This window comes from Electrona antarctica (assembly GCF_951216825.1).
Source record: "Electrona antarctica genome assembly, chromosome: 2".
Lineage (NCBI taxonomy): Eukaryota > Metazoa > Chordata > Actinopteri > Myctophiformes > Myctophidae > Electrona > Electrona antarctica.
This window is the reverse complement of record NC_136807.1, coordinates 21,184,694-21,201,685: the sequence shown is the minus strand read 5'-3', so window position 1 is coordinate 21,201,685 and position 16,992 is coordinate 21,184,694. Positions and strand designations below refer to the sequence as shown.

The window sequence follows — 16,992 nt, the reverse complement described above, 5'->3', positions numbered from 1 at the left end:
GCATTGTTCTCATCATTTGCTTTCTAATAGGTCTGCTGTTTAAAGGAAGCAGTTTATCTTTCAAATATTGTTACTGTTATTTTATAACATGACCTACAGGATATGTGCACTGCAGTCTCCTCATCGTCCAATTGATTGAGTTAATCCTTTATTAACAGTTTGCAGATACTAAGAATATTTAAAAACCCCAAAAGCCAGCTTGTTTCCAATACAACTATGCAATTAGAAACTGGTTATTAACTTGAATAATCTCACTCACTTTTTATACCTTCTGTGTTTTGTTGAACTTGAGTCAAACAATGTATAGTTCTCTCTTCCAGCGTGAGTGCATCTCCATCCACGTGGGCCAGGCAGGTGTCCAGATTGGCAATGCCTGCTGGGAGCTCTACTGTCTGGAGCATGGGATACAGCCGGATGGACGGATGCCCAGTGACAAGACCATTGGAGGAGGAGATGATTCTTTCAACACCTTTTTCAGTGAGACTGGGGCTGGAAAGCATGTTCCCAGGGCTGTTTTTGTAGATCTGGAGCCCACTGTCATTGGTAAGCTTCATTTACTCTGGATAAATGCAGAATTAAGATTGTAAGATGATAAAACTTGATTGATCCCTAGAGAAATGTATGCATCCTACCAGCAACAGCAGTGAGTGAACACATGCAGGAGAGTAATAAAAGCCAAACCAAGATAGATAAGAATGAAAATCAAAAACACAATGACTTATATTCTGTTCTGACACAAAACATCTGCACTGTGTCTCTGAATGAATGACTTAATACAGTACATGGGTCTCAGAGATACTGCATGGAGGGGCCAAATCTTTGTGTGATAGGGGCTTTATTTTTTGAGGGGAGATAACCTCTCCTATGTCCAGCTTTTGGTGTATGTGCTAACACAAACTTTGTCCTACACAAACATTAAATGCCATTGACAATGAATGGACAATTTTGAGTGTTCGTGTAAACACAAACATTGTGTAACACAAACATTGAAGACGAAGGTGAGGACGGAACATTAGCCGAAATTAGCAGATCTACAAGTGAGCTTGTAGATGAGGTTCGATGTACAGGGAAAAAGCTGTCAAGTTTACAAAGTCTGATCAGGATATACTGATCAGGTTTAAGTGCTTAAAGGACGCGTTTTTCGGAAAACCGATGGAGAAACGCAGCTAAAAATCAGAAAAACACGCTCGGTGGGTGTCCTTTAACATGAATCCAATATGTAGTGGGGGTCCCTGCTTAATCTCTCTCTCAGCTAAGGGATCCCTGGCCTGAAAAACATTGAAGACCCCTTACTGTAGATGAGGTTCGATGTACAGGGAAAAAGCTGTCAAGTTTACAAAGTCTGATCAGGATATACTGATCAGGTTTAAGTGCTTAAAGGACGCGTTTTTCGGAAAACCGATGGAGAAACGCAGCTAAAAATCAGAAAAACACGCTCGGTGGGTGTCTTTTAACATGAATCCAATATGTAGTGGGGGTCCCTGCTTAATCTCTCTCTCAGCTAAGGGATCCCTGGCCTGAAAAACATTGAAGACCCCTTACTTAACTGTCTTAACACATGTAGTCGATCAATAAAATAAATATAAGTCAGAATGTACAGTCTAGCAGCAGTGAAAATATGAATTAACAGACATCTTATCTGGATGAATAAATGTACAATTTACTGTATCAACATTCAACAGTAAGAATGAATGAATGAATATCAAGAGTTAACAACAATGAATATATGAATAAGTTAGTCTCTGGTATCATTAAATGTTCTCTTGTGAATATCTGAGTATTCTTTATTGCACCGGTAATATGATATCTATGATAAAATTGTCATTGAGAATCCTACTGTATACAATCTGTTCCTCAGATGAGGTGCGCACTGGCACCTATCGCCAGTTGTTCCATCCTGAGCAGCTGATCACTGGCAAAGAGGATGCTGCCAACAACTATGCCCGTGGACACTACACCATTGGCAAGGAAATCATTGACCTGGTGTTGGACAGGATCCGTAAACTGGTAGGCACTTAAACTCCTCGCATTTCTCAAAACGCTCATCCCATCAAATTCACACTTCACACAAGGAAGTGCTGTATCGATGAAGTTCAGTTCTCCAGAACCTGTGTGCGACTAATCGTGGCACACCCCGTACGGGCACTGCACTGTAATGTAAATGATTAATTTATTCTATACTGACCACGTCCTTCTCTCTCTCCTCAGGCTGACCAGTGCACTGGTCTTCAGGGGTTCCTGGTCTTCCACAGCTTTGGATGTGGAACTGGTTCTGCTTTTACCTCCCTGCTGATGGAGCGTCTGTCTGTTGACTACGGTAAGAAGTCCAAGCTGGAGTTCTCCATCTACCCGCAGCTCCTCAGGTGTCCACTGCTGTGGTGGAGCCTTACAACTCTATTCTGACCACCCACACCACCCTAGAGCACTCTGACTGTGCCTTCATGGTGGATAATGAAGCCATCTATGATATTTGTCGTAGGAACCTTTATATTGAGCGTCCTACACCAACCTCAACAGGCTTATTGGTCAGATTGTTTCCTCCATCACAGCCTAGCTCCCTTCGTTTTGATGATGCTCTTAATGTTGATCTGACAGAGTTCCAGACCAACGTGGTGCCATATCTATTTCCCTCTGGCTACCTATGCCCCTGTCATCTCTGCTGAAAAGGCTTATCATGAGCAGCTCTCAGTCTCTGAAATCACCAATGCCTGCTTTGAGCCAGCCAATCAGATGGTGAAATGTGACCCTCGCCACGGCAAGTACATGGCCTGCTGCCTTCTGTACCGTGGAGATGTGGTGCCCAAAGATGTCAATGCTGCCATCGCCACCATCAAGACCAAACGTACCATCCAGTTTGTGGACTGGTGCCCAACTGGTTTCAAAGTTGGCATCAACTACCAGCCCCCCACAGGTTTGGGGTAGTTGACTCCATTGAGGGTGAGGGAGAGGAGGAGGGAGAGGAGTCTTAAATGGGGGAAAGCAATGAGCTTAATAAACAGGAAGAACATTCTGTATGTGATTCTATGCATTCCAATTAGACAGTCCATTCTATTCAATGTCTGTTTGTCTATATTGTATAAATAAAGTTGTATAAATAAAGTGTTCAGGCTATACTTGGCAACTTCCATAACCCACTCATAGCTGCCCTTTTTGATAGGCTGGAATGGCTTTGGGTTGACGACAGAGTACAGCAACTTGCAATGGGCCTGGTCTTTCGCTACACCACTAAGATATGTACCATGTCAAAATACTTCCTTAATGTCAACGAAGTCCACAATCACAACACCAGAGGGAGTTCAACAAACCATGTGCAATAAAATGTGGAACTATGTGGAACGCTCTACCAACAGCCATTAAGACATGTTAATCCCTAGACTCCTTCAAAACGGCTCTAAAAAAGAGCACTTAGGCGGCTGCAATCCGAAACTGGAACCTGTAAAAAAGTTACAGCCCCCCCTATTTTACGTTCTTAGCTTACGCATGTTTCATGATAACTACTTTTTTGTATGTGATGTATTGCCATGGTTTTTGTTCTTGCTTAATGTAAATCGCTCTGGATTAAGAGCTTCTGCTAAATGCCTAAATTAAAAAAAATCAATCAAATATATTTTTCCCTTGATTCCTCTTGGATCATGATGCAACTCACTATAGGCTGGAGTCCAGCCTATAGTGAGTTGCATCAGCTGGACTATATAGATTCCCCCTATTTTGCATTTTCTTTAACAGTTTTTGCTGTTACTCCAAATGTTGTCTAAAACTCACACAAATCATATTACATACCGATTTTTAAAGAAATTACAAAAAATTAAAATACATTTATATTCCAATTGGCTAGCCTATGCCTGCATGCCTTCCGAGGTTTGCTGGCCCTGCAGGGGGAGGCATAGCCGAGACCTGCGCTCTTCGTGGGAGCACACTTTTATAGCTGTGGTCCGACTCCAAACTCCAAATCTTTTCAGATGAATGACAAAACGGTTTAGGCTTTGTGTAAGGTAAACTATAGTCTAGAGCTAGATAGAGAGAGCAACTGGGGTTCTCTTGACTAGAGAAGAAATAAATCATTAGGTATTAAACTAAAGGGTATTTTCTGCTATGTAGGCAATCAAGCAGGTGGCCGGGCGCTGGTTGGCTCCTATGTGTACACGTGCCCCCCTCAGACAGCTATACTGTAGCCTAGTGTTTGACGCAGATTATCAGATTTGCGTCAGACCCTCACCCCACTCCTGCAGAAGACGCACCGCACCAGCCTTGTGATATTACATTGCATAATCTCGACAAGCAATCATGGTAAGTATATGCCTACGACCACATATTTATTATACACTGGGACTGGGGTTCCTTTGGTTTGCCTTTATTTATTTGGGCGGGTTTAATGGAATGCTTTTTATTGCTGTAGGAGCTTTTTATTCCTGAGCGCCTCCCTCAAGCCCATTGTCACCCGCTGTGCTGCATGCCTGTCACATCATTGCATAGTCTGTAAAAAATAAATTGCGCATTGCACCACCATCTAGCCCATTATTTTTAATTCAAATGTATTGCTTTATATCGCCACCATTGCGAAACCTTGCGAGACCCCTGTCAAGATTAACAATGAATCCTTCAATTGCTCATACCATCGGCTCCTTCGTAGGCTATAACCAGTTTGTCAGCCATTTTGCCAATATAGACTGCAGGCCTATGCAATTTTGATCTAGGCTATACATTGTCTATTATTCTGGAATATTTTAAACTTTATCTTTTATTTTGAAAAATATTTTTTTATAGTTAATCTTGACTACGACGCATTATATCAAATACATATTCTTCTATATATCACTCTAAAATACTTGTATTTTCTACTGCAAAAGTAACAATGTGCATTTGTGGTGAAGAATGTGCATGGAAGATGTGGTGGTCCCACCTCACCCCTGTCCATTTTGATAGGCTGGAAGCCTGGAATGGCTTAGGGTTGATGACAGAGTAGGCCTCAGCATCTTGCAATGGGTGTGGTCCACAAGATTCGCTACACCACCAAGATACCCATGTATAGGCCTACCTGTCTAAACGAAGTCCAGACTCCACACCCACAACAGAGGGAATTCAAACTGTTGGTAGGGCGCTTGTTCATGCCGAATATGGATTGCACATGGTTTGTTGAACAGTTCAACAAGCGCCTTTTATGATGATTTTCCTGTTTTTTATTATATAGAAGTGTATATTTGTACGTCTCTAAATGTTTTGATGAATTGAAAAGGGTGGACCCACAAGTGTAATGCTTTATGGTGTCGTGTCGTCCACAGTTAACAGTCTTAGTTGTGCTTGAAATGTAGGCTACTGTAATTCTGCATCAATCAATCAATCAATCAATCAATCAATCAATCAATCAATCAATCAATTAATCAATCAATCAATCAGTATCTACGGTATTCTAAAGAGGCAGAGTAGCCTCTACATGACCCAGATGATCTGTTCTCTACTTGCTTGGGTGCATTATTGTGTGCTATAGTAGAGATATAGGCAGAAAACAATTGGTTGCTAAAGTAGGCTATAATGGAAATGTGTTTGTCTTAAATGTAATTTTTAGCCTACATAGTACTATAGTACTAGTAGCCTAGTCAAAAGATGATTTTGGAAATATAGGCCTACTGTTTAGACTCAAGGTTTTCACTAGAACACTAAACGCATCACCCGGACAATGCACCTCTTGGTACCAGAGCACCCCAAAGGCCCTTAAAACAAGGCTCCAGACTTCCCAAAACAAACTGACCAGGCTACTACTGGGCCTCACCCCCCGAACCCATCTCACCCCTGACCACTTTGTCAGGCTGGAATGGCTTAGGGTTGACGACAGAGTACAACATCTTGCAATAGGTCTGGTCCACAAGATTCGATACACCACCAAGATACCCTTCTATTGTATTTGGACACTTGCTTTGGCAATTACCTAAATACTTCTTTTGTTTTTTTGTGCAATTCCATGTTGAAATATTAAAGAACAGTGGGACTACTGTACTATACATACACTATATATATATATATATATATATATATATATATATATATATATACTTATAATATATTTTGATGAGAAATATTTTTTATGGAATATATTATATCAGGTAAAATATATAGGTTTAGTGATGATGTAGTCTCTCAAGACAGACTCAATTCAAAGGAAAAGAGGGCGCTGTTTTCCCTTCATTTTTTGACGATGAGTTCTCAGATTGGTGACGATGTGACAAAAGTTGTGTTTAGTGTTCATGTTAAAATGTTGCTTCTTCTTTCCTCTAAATAATATGATACACAGGGTGTGAAATGATCTAAGTAAAATGTGATGTTATGAACTGAGTGGAGAGGATTACAATTTAAAAATGCTGTAATGCCCCTTTTCTGCTTCCAGCGCGAGTGCATCTCCATCCACGTGGGCCAGGCAGGTGTCCAGATTGGCAATGCCTGCTGGGAGCTCTACTGTCTGGAGCATGGGATCCAGCCGGACGGACAGATGCCCAGTGACAAGACCATTGGAGGAGGAGACGATTCTTACAACACATTTTTCAGTGAGACTGGGGCTGGAAAGCATGTTCCCAGGGCTGTCTTTGTAGATCTGGAGCCCACTGTCATTGGTAAGCTTCATCTACTCTGGATAAATGCATATTTTTCAGAATTAAGGTTGTAAGATAAGAACTTGATCCCTAGATGTATCATACCAGCAGCAGCAGTGAGTGAAATAGGCCTACAGGAGAGGTGTTAGGTGATAGTAATAGTCAAAAGCCAAACCAAGATAGACAAGAATGAAAATAAAATTATATACAATAGTTACTTATATTCGGACACCAAACATTGTCATTCTTCTATTCTGTCAGAATATCAAATTGTGCAAAGTAAAGTTACATTTGCAATGTAATATTCCAATGAATCCACAACAGTCAACCTCTTCGTTGTTTCCTCAGATGAGGTACGCAGTGGCATCTACCGCCAGTTGTTCCACCCTGAGCAGCTGATCACTGGCAAAGAGGATGCTGCCAACAACTATGCCCGTGGACACTACACCATTGGCAAGGAGATCATTGACCTGGTGTTGGACAGGGTCCGCAAACTGGTAAGTATATAAATTATTGTTTTGTAGATACAATGTAAATGGATAATTGTTTTGTATGGGCCAATGTATAATTACTTAATTTGAATGTAAGATAACCTTTATTGATCCCTGGAATGTCAGGTGTCATAGTAGCAACAGCAACCACGTTGAAACATAGAATCGGTACAGGTTAAAAGGCATCAAAATGGCTATACTTGTTTTTTGTTGGTTTTTCAACAAAATAATTGACATGATACACAAGGCAAAGAAAAAGACAAAAGGACAAAAAAACAAAACACAACAAGCAGTCAAAAACTACGCTAATAGGACAACACCCCTCTACACTCTATAATTAACAATAGTGATTATATCATCTGTATAATGTATTATTACACATGCTTAATGCACCAATCCTTTTAATGTACAAATAAGTAGTCTCATACTTTATTGTATTTGGACACTTGCTTTGGCAATGTGAACATATGTTTTCTCATGCCAATAAAGCTCATTTGAATTTAATTGAATATTCTTTATGTCAATCGAATCCAATCTATGAGCCCCGTGTACATACTCTCAATATCAGCCTGGCTGCATTGATAAGGCCTGCATGTTGTGCCTTGCTGACCCCTTGTGGCAAAAGTGTGCTATCTCACAGAAGATTCTGGTAATCTTTGTCCCAACCATTCTTCAAGTTTCCTCAGTACCTAAACCACAGGACATTTTCTTCCTTATATTTCCACCATCTTTTGTCTTCTATCAAGCACATCCTAAACAGCTTCACAGGAGTATAGTAGAATCTATGGGTACATTTGCTTCTAATATCCCTAGTGACCCACCCAACTTTGTAAATTATATCCAACCATTTCTCTTCACTAATTTCACACCCTAGATCTCTTATATTAATCTAAGATTTTCAGTCTTCCCACTTTGTAATTCCATTATATTTTTGTAAAATATTGAGGCACTATGCATTGTAAAATGGCCATACTTTGTTAGTTTAAATGATTGTTCTGTGTGTTCCTCATTAAGTCAAATTGGCATAATTATTTAAATAAAGTGACATTGCAGGAAAACCTCAATGGGCTGTAAATGGGACATTTAATAACAATGGGCAGTGTTCCCTCTTGATATTAGCTGGCATGACACCAGCATAGCAATGTTATGTAGGATTTACTCTGGCACAAAGTGGTATCAACTGATATTTGTAAGATTCAGCCTAGGTGCCTGAACTACGCCATCGGCTCAGGCTGAAACTAGTATTTATAAGACCTATTTCTCTATTCACATAGGATTGATATAAAGAACTATTACTATTGATATAAAGAACTGCAAGTATGATCGCACGCCTCAAACCCTCTCGAGCGCTCAGATCAGCCGACGCAGGGAAGCTGGAAGTAGGCTACCTTTGCTAAAAACGCTGGGACAACGCTACACACATCCCAAACTCTTCTCCCTTCTCTGGCTCCATAACTATGGAATGCACTTCCCATTACAATCAGAACTGCAGATTCACTCCCAATCTTCCGCCGCAGTCTGAAAACGCACCTCAGTCTTCAGACTCCATCTTAGCCCACAGCACTTGCCGTAGTACTTTCCCTGGCCTCGACCTCCTACAGGCGTATGCACAGGCTCAACTTATGTAATTTAAATAGCACTTTATGTAGACATAGCACTCTATAGTGTATACACATAGTTTCCTTAGATAGATATTCTTAAGCTTACGTAGGATTCATGATGACTTTTTTATGTTTTGATGTATTACCATGTTTTTTCTTCTTGCTTATTGTAAATCGCTCTGGATTAAGAGCGTCTGCTAAATGCCTAAATTGTAATTTGTAACTATGACAATGTCATACACAGAAGAGCTTGTCATTGATTGTCATGACACTGTTGACAATTCAAATTTCAATTCAAATAGCTTTATTGGCATGGATGTAACACTATACTGACAACAATGTCACTTGTCAGAGGATTAGGTTAATCTTATATTGAAACTAAGTGACAGTATGTGGAACAAACATTTATGAATATACTTATGTATGTTAATGTCATGCAATGCTTATGTAGGTGTCATATGTGCCTTATGTATACACCTTAAAATGAACTGTTACTGACCACTATCCTCTCTCCTCAGTCTGATCAGTGCACTGGTCTTCAGGGGTTCCTGGTCTTCCACAGCTTTGGAGGTGGAACTGGTTCTGGTTTCACCTCCCTGCTGATGGAGCGTCTGTCTGTTGACTATGGCAAGAAGTCCAAGCTGGAGTTCTCCATCTACCCAGCTCCTCAGGTGTCCACTGCTGTGGTGGAGCCTTACAATGCTATTCTGACCACCCACACCACCCTAGAGCACTCTGACTGTGCCTTCATGGTGGATAATGAAGCCATATATGATATTTGCCGTAGGAACCTCGATATTGATCGTCCTTCCTACACCAACCTCAACAGGCTCATTAGTCAGATTGTGTCCTCCATCACAGCCTCCCTTCGTTTTGATGGTGCTCTTAATGTTGATCTGACAGAGTTCCAGACCAACTTGGTGCCATATCCCCGTATCCATTTCCCTCTGGCTACCTATGCCCCTGTCATCTCTGCTGAAAAGGCTTATCATGAGCAGCTCTCAGTCTCTGAAATCACCAATGCCTGCTTTGAGCCAGCCAATCAGATGGTGAAATGTGACCCTCGCCACGGCAAGTACATGGCCTGCTGCCTTCTGTACCGTGGAGATGTGGTGCCCAAAGATGTCAATGCTGCCATTGCTACAATTAAAACAAAGCGCTCCATCCAGTTTGTGGACTGGTGCCCAACTGGTTTCAAAGTTGGCATCAACTACCAGCCCCCCACTGTAGTACCTGGTGGAGATCTGGCCAAGGTCCAGAGGGCTGTGTGCATGTTGAGCAACACCACTGCTATTGCAGAGGCCTGGGCTCGCCTTGACCACAAGTTCGATCTGATGTATGCCAAGCGTGCTTTTGTTCACTGGTACGTAGGTGAGGGTATGGAGGAGGGAGAGTTCTCCGAGGCCAGAGAGGACATGGCAGCTCTGGAGAAGGATTATGAAGAGGTTGGAGTTGATTCAGTTGAGGGTGAGGGAGAGGAGGAGGGAGAGGAGTGTTAAGTGTTTTATTTGGAAAATTACTTTCTATTGATACCTATCAACAGGGAGTATCTTACAAATGCACATTATATAAACAATGCACACTGTTTTTTGTTGTGGAAAGGCTAATTTGATTGTTGAAAAGGTTTGGATCAATTTGGTGTATTAATAAAATGCTCAACCATTATGACTCTCAAGAGCTATTTCTCGTGCACTGTACAGTACCAACAATATTGTGAGGACACCATCAGTTGACACACCCACATGGACTCACCCATTTACTTTGAAGTCTATTTGTGCACCCTATTATTGTACAGTCCTTTTGTCCCCTGTTTTTGATCTCTTTCTATAACCTATGCAGCTGTGACTGATTCCCCTTGTGCACAAGACTAATCACTGATGACCAACATAGATAAAGTATACGCACTCATCACATGCATAATCTCTTGTAAGTGCTTAGACAGTACATACAGTACATGCAGATGACCAATGACAACCTTGTTATTCATTGAGTGAGGATTTTCAATTAAAAATCTTACACTGCTTTCATTTCTGTGATAATTTACTGATAGATTTTCTGTCATCATCAAATGTATGGATAGTTATATTTAAATGTGCCGTTAATGTGAGACGTGTTCACAATGGAATAAATTAAAGTAAAAATGTATACAAATTATATGCACATAAACCACAGCTGGCTACTACAAGCCAGGCCTGGCCCCCTAGGGGTGCCAGAGGGGGCCTGTCACAGTGGTACCCTCAGTTGCAAATTCTGTCCCCTCAGTTTAAGTTTTATGTACATATTGTTTTACTATATCAAAATGAGATGTGCCCCCTCGCCATTTTCAACTGCCCCTCAGTCATTTCATCCGGAAACCGACCCTGCTACAAGCATTGGAAATGCTTTGACTTGATGCTTGATGTTTAACATCTATTCTAAATATTCATATATCCCTTTGGTTTTATAGGTTCATAAAGCAGGATGCCAATTGAACAAACCGAACATTTATTTTTAAATAGGGAATGGGCAAAGAGGTTGGTGTTATGTTAGTGTTGACACACAGTGGCATATCCATGTCCTGGGAAACTGGCTTTTCTTGGAAGATCTGGAGGTAGAGGTGGATTATCAAAAATACTCATGTGGAAACATATGAGTGTAAGAGGCAGCCTTCACTCGTGATTGTTGATTTGTGGTATCAGGTGCACCAATGAACAGAGGAACAGACCCTTTACAGCAGCTATTGTGCTTTGAAATAAAGGTAAGGTCTGACCTATTAGCCGCTTGTGTGCGAACAGGAAATGTAACTGTACAGGACAGACTGTCCATGCAAGCAAGCACACCTAACACATAAATGAAAAACAAACCCACAACAGGCAGCTGTGTTTACCCTGCTGTGAAAAGGTTCAAGACCAAGTCACAGGCTAAATACAAATTCACATTCCAAAGTATGTTAATAATCTATTTGTAACTAAGAAATCAATTTGGCAAACATTTTCAAGCAGAAAGGTCTGACATTCCATGTGAAATAGTATAGTATAGAGGAGGTTACTCATGATATAGACACCCTCTTGTGACTGCCCCACTTTCTTGAAAAGATACGTCATCATGGCGTGTCAATGGAAAAAGATAACTCCATCTATCCAATAGAAAAGGAATCATGTGATGATCAGCCAATCGGATCCAGCACCCCCCTTCGTTTGCCGGCTAGAACTATATAAGGCCCCACCCAACCACACTCCTTACCAAACTTCTTACACGGGTCTCATTGAAGGTCTACCTGTAAGAATAACTTATTTTTTCGTTCATCTCATCTCATCCGAGACTTCTCATACACAGACAACATGGTGAGTATGAACAGGGGATGTTTTTGTTTGTTTGTTTTGATGTTCAGAAGGATAGGCCTACATTGATTGACAAAGTGTGGCAGCTAAGTTCAGATCTTAAAAGATAAATAAAATGAATAAAACATATATATCTGGGCTGGCCACATCGTTTAGTTATTAAATGTTATTACTCCTCTAAATAAGTATTTTATTATGAGGTTTTAAAACACTGTCATTGTCACAGACAGCTACACAGTCTGTGACTTGTGCATTCTTTGTCACTCATCCTTAAATGTCCTGCCGTTAAAATAATCAGTGCTATCGAACACCCTTTACATCTGTGTGTTGTTTCAAAAATATTGAACCAATGAAAAGTAGTATATTAAAAAGCTCTTTGGACAAAACCTCTTAACTCCATTGGACCCTCAAACCGTCTGCTAAATTAAACACCTAACTCCACCACCTCTCCCCCTCTCATGCAAGTAATTGACAATATAAAAAGTCACAACACCAACTTTGATGAGGCAGTATTGCTTTGTTTTCAAAATATAAGGTTTTCTTCATTTCCTGAAATATATATATTTTTCATTTTCTGAAAAGGCAGATGTTCTGTTCAAGCTTTTTTCCCCCACAACTGATGAATACACCCAAGTTTTAGTCTTTGTAATAAAATGTGTGTGTATTAATTCATAGCTGTAGTAGTTCCACCTGACACAAATGAATTGGATTCTTTTGCCTGCCGTACGTGGTTTATCACATGTTTTAAATTCAGGCAACAGGATGACTAATAAGCCACCACATGTGTTGTGTATTTTGCCTGAAAATGAAGTGTTGAACTGAAAGAACATTCTGTCTTGAGTAGTTGAGTTAATTTAAGCTTGCAACTTGTCAGGTGGTGTGTGGTCATGGTATCTTGTGCTGGTATATCTTGTGCCGTACAATGAGAGCCTTCTTTCCTTAACTCCTCCCAGCCTGTTTCACTTCAGGACCAGGACTCGTTTATTTTATTGTGTAATGATTATGTTTCAGGTTCAGAGTTCAGAGTTTTCATCATCATGTGGGTATGGTGTATTTCCACGATAAAAACAAACAATCAGCACAAGTAGTTCTCCCAACCCCAGTGATTTGACTGGATGTTTTAAAAACAAGAGTGTCTATGTTTCCTAACTTTCCTCCAGCGTGAGTGCATCTCAGTCCACGTGGGCCAGGCTGGTGTCCAGATTGGCAATGCCTGCTGGGAGCTCTACTGTCTGGAGCATGGGATCCAGCCGGACGGACAGATGCCCACTGGCAAGACCATGCGTGGTGGAGACGATTCTTTCAACACCTTCTTCAGTGAAACTGGGGCCGGAAAGCATGTTCCCAGGGCTGTTTTTATAGACCTGGAACCAACTGTCATTGGTAAGCTTCATCTGCTCTGGATAAAAAAATCAGAATTAAGGTTGCAAGATAAGATGAGATAAAACTTGATCCCTGTATCCTACCAGCAACAGTAGAGTGAAGCACAGGAGAGGTATAGGTGAGAGTCAAAAGGCAAACCAAGATAGATACGAATGAAAATAAAAACAATGAAATAGGAATAGGAATCATCTGCACTGTGTCTCTGAATCAATGACTTAACATAATGTAGAGTCTATCAAAATTCTAAGTCAGAATGTACAATCTATCAGCAGTGAATATGAATTAATATACATCTTATTGGTAGTGAAGGGAATGTACAACAGTGAATATGAGAATTTAGTGTCTAAAGGCGTTATACAGTGAGCATCTGTATGAATATTTGTACAGTATCGACAGAATGAATATACTGTATGTACAATCACCAGTTAACAACAAGATAACATTAAATGCTCCGTAGTGTAATGCATATCTGAGCATTATATGGTAATAATATTTAGGATAACATTATCATTGAGATTACTATACCATATACAATCTGTTCCTCAGATGAGGTGCGCACTGGCATCTACCGCCAGTTGTTCCATCCTGAGCAGCTGATCACTGGCAAAGAGGATGCTGCCAACAACTATGCCCGTGGGCACTACACCATTGGCAAGGAGATCATTGACCTGGTGTTGGACAGGACCCGCAAAATGGTGAGTTGTCTTAGGCGATAGTGAGATAGTAATATACGTAATATAATAGCGAGGGGACGATTCTGGTTGTTGACAGTTTCTGACACCTGTTTTATGATGATTGGACAGATACAGATGGCTCACCCTTTTTTCTGCAAAGCTGCCACCCCCTGCTGTTCAATTTCCAAAAAGAAATGACAAAAACATTATACCAGTAGTTTCATGAGCTTAAACATTTCCGTTAGTTAGTTTGGTGATGTTGAGACAAACTTGATTTAATGGCCATGTGTACAAATTTTAATTTTTACATATGGCTGCATAATTAATTGAAAATAAGCAATTAATAAAAAACATTATTTGGTCAGCTGTTGCACCTTGGCCACCTTTCGTCACCGTAACACAACAAGGGTTAACAACCAGAACATTGTACAACCCATTCCCCATTCCTCCAATGCTTTCTCACACCCAGGTCATTCTTTGGTGCTGAGTTGGGCAACATCTGACCAAGTGTCAGACGTGTGACGCGACCTGTCTTGTTTTAAATGGTTTTACTGGCACGTCAACCTATTACGAGTTGGGAGTGATCACGCACGTCTGCATTCCATTGTCAGTCAACCGTTAAACCTCTTACGTGACAGTAGATGTTGCCCAACTTCCCAGGTCGTAATCACCATGACCTGGGAGAGAGTGTGTAGATCCTTCAGAGGTCAGTACATATTATTTGTCCAAAGATGGGAGCAATAAGCAGTAAGCACAATGAGCAACAAAGGCATTAAGAATATTATAAAATTGTACTTCCTGAAAACTTAAATTAATTATTAATGTAATTAATGATTATGAATATGATTAATAATTGCGATTACAATATTCAGCAACATATTTGTGATATGAATCATAGCATCCCTATTCTGGACAAACATTTGTCAAAAACAGTCGAACATTCAGCGAATATAGGCAAACATTCCTTGACATAACAGGCTTTGTATTTGGTAGAAATCTGAATAAAATGTTGAATGTTGAACTTTTTACATGGGCTGTTTCCTCCTTATCCCGCTGAACTTGTGGAACCGTATACCTTAGTCAGGGCAGCAGCTTGTCACTGCTGACAAGCTGCTCCTGGAGGTTCCCAAAACTAGAGGCCTGTGCCCTTTGGTGCTGCTGCCCCCTAGGCGCTGGAACAGTCTACCACTTACAATTAGAAGTGCTCAGACTATTGGGGTTTTTAAATCTTTCCTTAAGACTAATTTATTTTCTCTAGCTTAGCTGACAGCTAAGTCCTGTGACTATGTTGTTGCAGAGGCCTGTTCTGTGGATGCTTTATATGGACAGCACACAATTTTGATTGTAAATATAAATTGTTATTAAAAATATAAATGGTGGAAAATGTAATCAGAGGGATTTTATATCTTGAGGCAAATTTGTAGAGAGATGTGTGTAGCAAGTTTAGTGTAAATCAGGCAAATAAGGCATTGGAGTTCAACATCTTGATCTAGCAACCCCATCAGGCAAATTGGTCTCATATTATGTTATGGGAACTTTCTAAATCACGGCAGGAGAAGAACAATTAATACAAAGCTTTTCGGGGTTGAAGCCCCAATGACTGTTATACTTCTCTCTCCTCAGGCTGATCAGTGTACTGGTCTTCAGGGGTTCCTGGTCTTCCACAGCTTTGGAGGTGGAACTGGTTCTGGTTTCACCTCCCTGCTGATGGAGCGTCTGTCTGTTGACTACGGCAAGAAGTCCAAGCTGGAGTTTTCCATCTACCCAGCTCCTCAGGTGTCCACTGCTGTGGTGGAACCTTACAACTCTATTCTGACCACCCACACCACCCTAGAGCACTCTGACTGTGCCTTCATGGTGGATAATGAAGCCATCTATGATATTTGCCGTAGGAACCTCGATATTGATCGTCCTTCTTACACCAACCTCAACAGGCTCATTAGTCAGATTGTGTCCTCCATCACAGCCTCCCTTCGTTTTGATGGTGCTCTTAATGTTGATCTGACAGAGTTCCAGACCAACTTGGTGCCATATCCCCGTATCCATTTCCCTCTGGCTACCTATGCCCCTGTCATCTCTGCTGAAAAGGCTTATCATGAGCAGTTGACAGTTTCTGAAATCACCAATGCCTGCTTTGAGCCAGCCAATCAGATGGTGAAATGTGACCCTCGCCGCGGCAAGTACATGGCCTGCTGCCTTCTGTACCGTGGAGATGTGGTGCCCAAAGATGTCAATGCTGCCATTGCCGCCATCAAGACCAAGCGTTCCATCCAGTTTGTGGACTGGTGCCCAACTGGTTTCAAAGTTGGCATCAACTACCAGCCCCCCACTGCAGTACCTGGTGGAGATCTGGCTAAGGTCCAAAGGGCTGTGTGCATGTTGAGCAACACCACTGCTGTTGCAGAGGCCTGGGCTCGCCTTGACCACAAATTTGACCTCATGTATGCAAAACGTGCCTTTGTGCACTGGTATGTTGGTGAGGGTATGGAGGAAGGAGAGTTTGCTGAAGCTAGAGAGGACATGGCAGCACTCGAGAAAGATTATGAAGAGGTGGGGGCTGATAGTACCGAAGGTGATGATGAAGGAGAAGAATACTAGACTGGCATAATGCTTTGTAATGGCGTTTTGTAATGCTTTGCTCCTTTCTGTTGTGTGCAAATTGTCTGCTTTAAAATAAATGATTTTACAGCAAAAGTTTGTCCTTTTTATTTTAAATTTAGATTATATTTAGATAAACCTTATACCAATAAGTAACATATTCTGTTGTCACTTCCACTCCTGTAGGGGACACTGTGTCTCCTTTTTTGTAGTTGAATTTCTGGCCTTGTCTGTTGGTACTGATGATCGGAACCCTACACTCATAATGCAGTAGTCACTTCAGCATATTACTTTTTTATTATAATCTTTTACTTACAAATTGCCCCAATTTGTAAATGTATATT

The 16,992-nt window shown here is 41.0% G+C and overlaps 2 protein-coding genes and 1 pseudogene across 3 annotated transcripts; all 3 read left to right on the top strand.

Annotated features, from left to right (window-relative positions):
* The first annotated feature begins 299 nt into the window (after positions 1–299).
* Positions 300–2,922, top strand: LOC306932461 (tubulin alpha chain-like; annotated as a pseudogene). Its single transcript has 3 exons — positions 300–543; positions 1,859–2,007; positions 2,209–2,922. The product of its transcript is annotated as a tubulin alpha chain-like (transcript).
* A 1,293-nt stretch (positions 2,923–4,215) lies between these two features.
* LOC306934583 (tubulin alpha chain) lies at positions 4,216–10,338 on the top strand. The gene is made up of 4 exons (XM_079517213.1): positions 4,216–4,287; positions 6,380–6,602; positions 6,930–7,078; positions 9,192–10,338. Exons 1-4 carry the CDS (start codon positions 4,285–4,287, stop codon positions 10,170–10,172), a joined length of 1,356 nt encoding a protein of 451 aa, XP_079373339.1. The 5' UTR covers positions 4,216–4,284; the 3' UTR covers positions 10,173–10,338.
* Positions 10,339–11,906: 1,568 nt separating this feature from the next.
* On the top strand, positions 11,907–16,711 carry LOC306934591 (tubulin alpha-1C chain). The gene is made up of 4 exons (XM_079517226.1): positions 11,907–11,996; positions 13,154–13,376; positions 13,923–14,071; positions 15,674–16,711. Exons 1-4 carry the CDS (start codon positions 11,994–11,996, stop codon positions 16,646–16,648), a joined length of 1,350 nt encoding a protein of 449 aa, XP_079373352.1. The 5' UTR covers positions 11,907–11,993; the 3' UTR covers positions 16,649–16,711.
* Positions 16,712–16,992: the final 281 nt, after the last annotated feature.

What these genes read in the sequence shown, in the direction of transcription:
- LOC306934583 (XM_079517213.1), top strand. An exon ending in TCTGGAGCCCACTGTCATTG is followed by an intron (nt 6,603 to 6,929) that starts GTAAGCTTCATC and finishes TTGTTTCCTCAG; the next exon opens with ATGAGGTACGCAGTGGCATC. An exon ending in TGGACAGGGTCCGCAAACTG is followed by an intron (nt 7,079 to 9,191) that starts GTAAGTATATAA and finishes CTCTCTCCTCAG; the next exon opens with TCTGATCAGTGCACTGGTCT.
- LOC306934591 (XM_079517226.1), top strand. An exon ending in CCTGGAACCAACTGTCATTG is followed by an intron (nt 13,377 to 13,922) that starts GTAAGCTTCATC and finishes TCTGTTCCTCAG; the next exon opens with ATGAGGTGCGCACTGGCATC. An exon ending in TGGACAGGACCCGCAAAATG is followed by an intron (nt 14,072 to 15,673) that starts GTGAGTTGTCTT and finishes CTCTCTCCTCAG; the next exon opens with GCTGATCAGTGTACTGGTCT.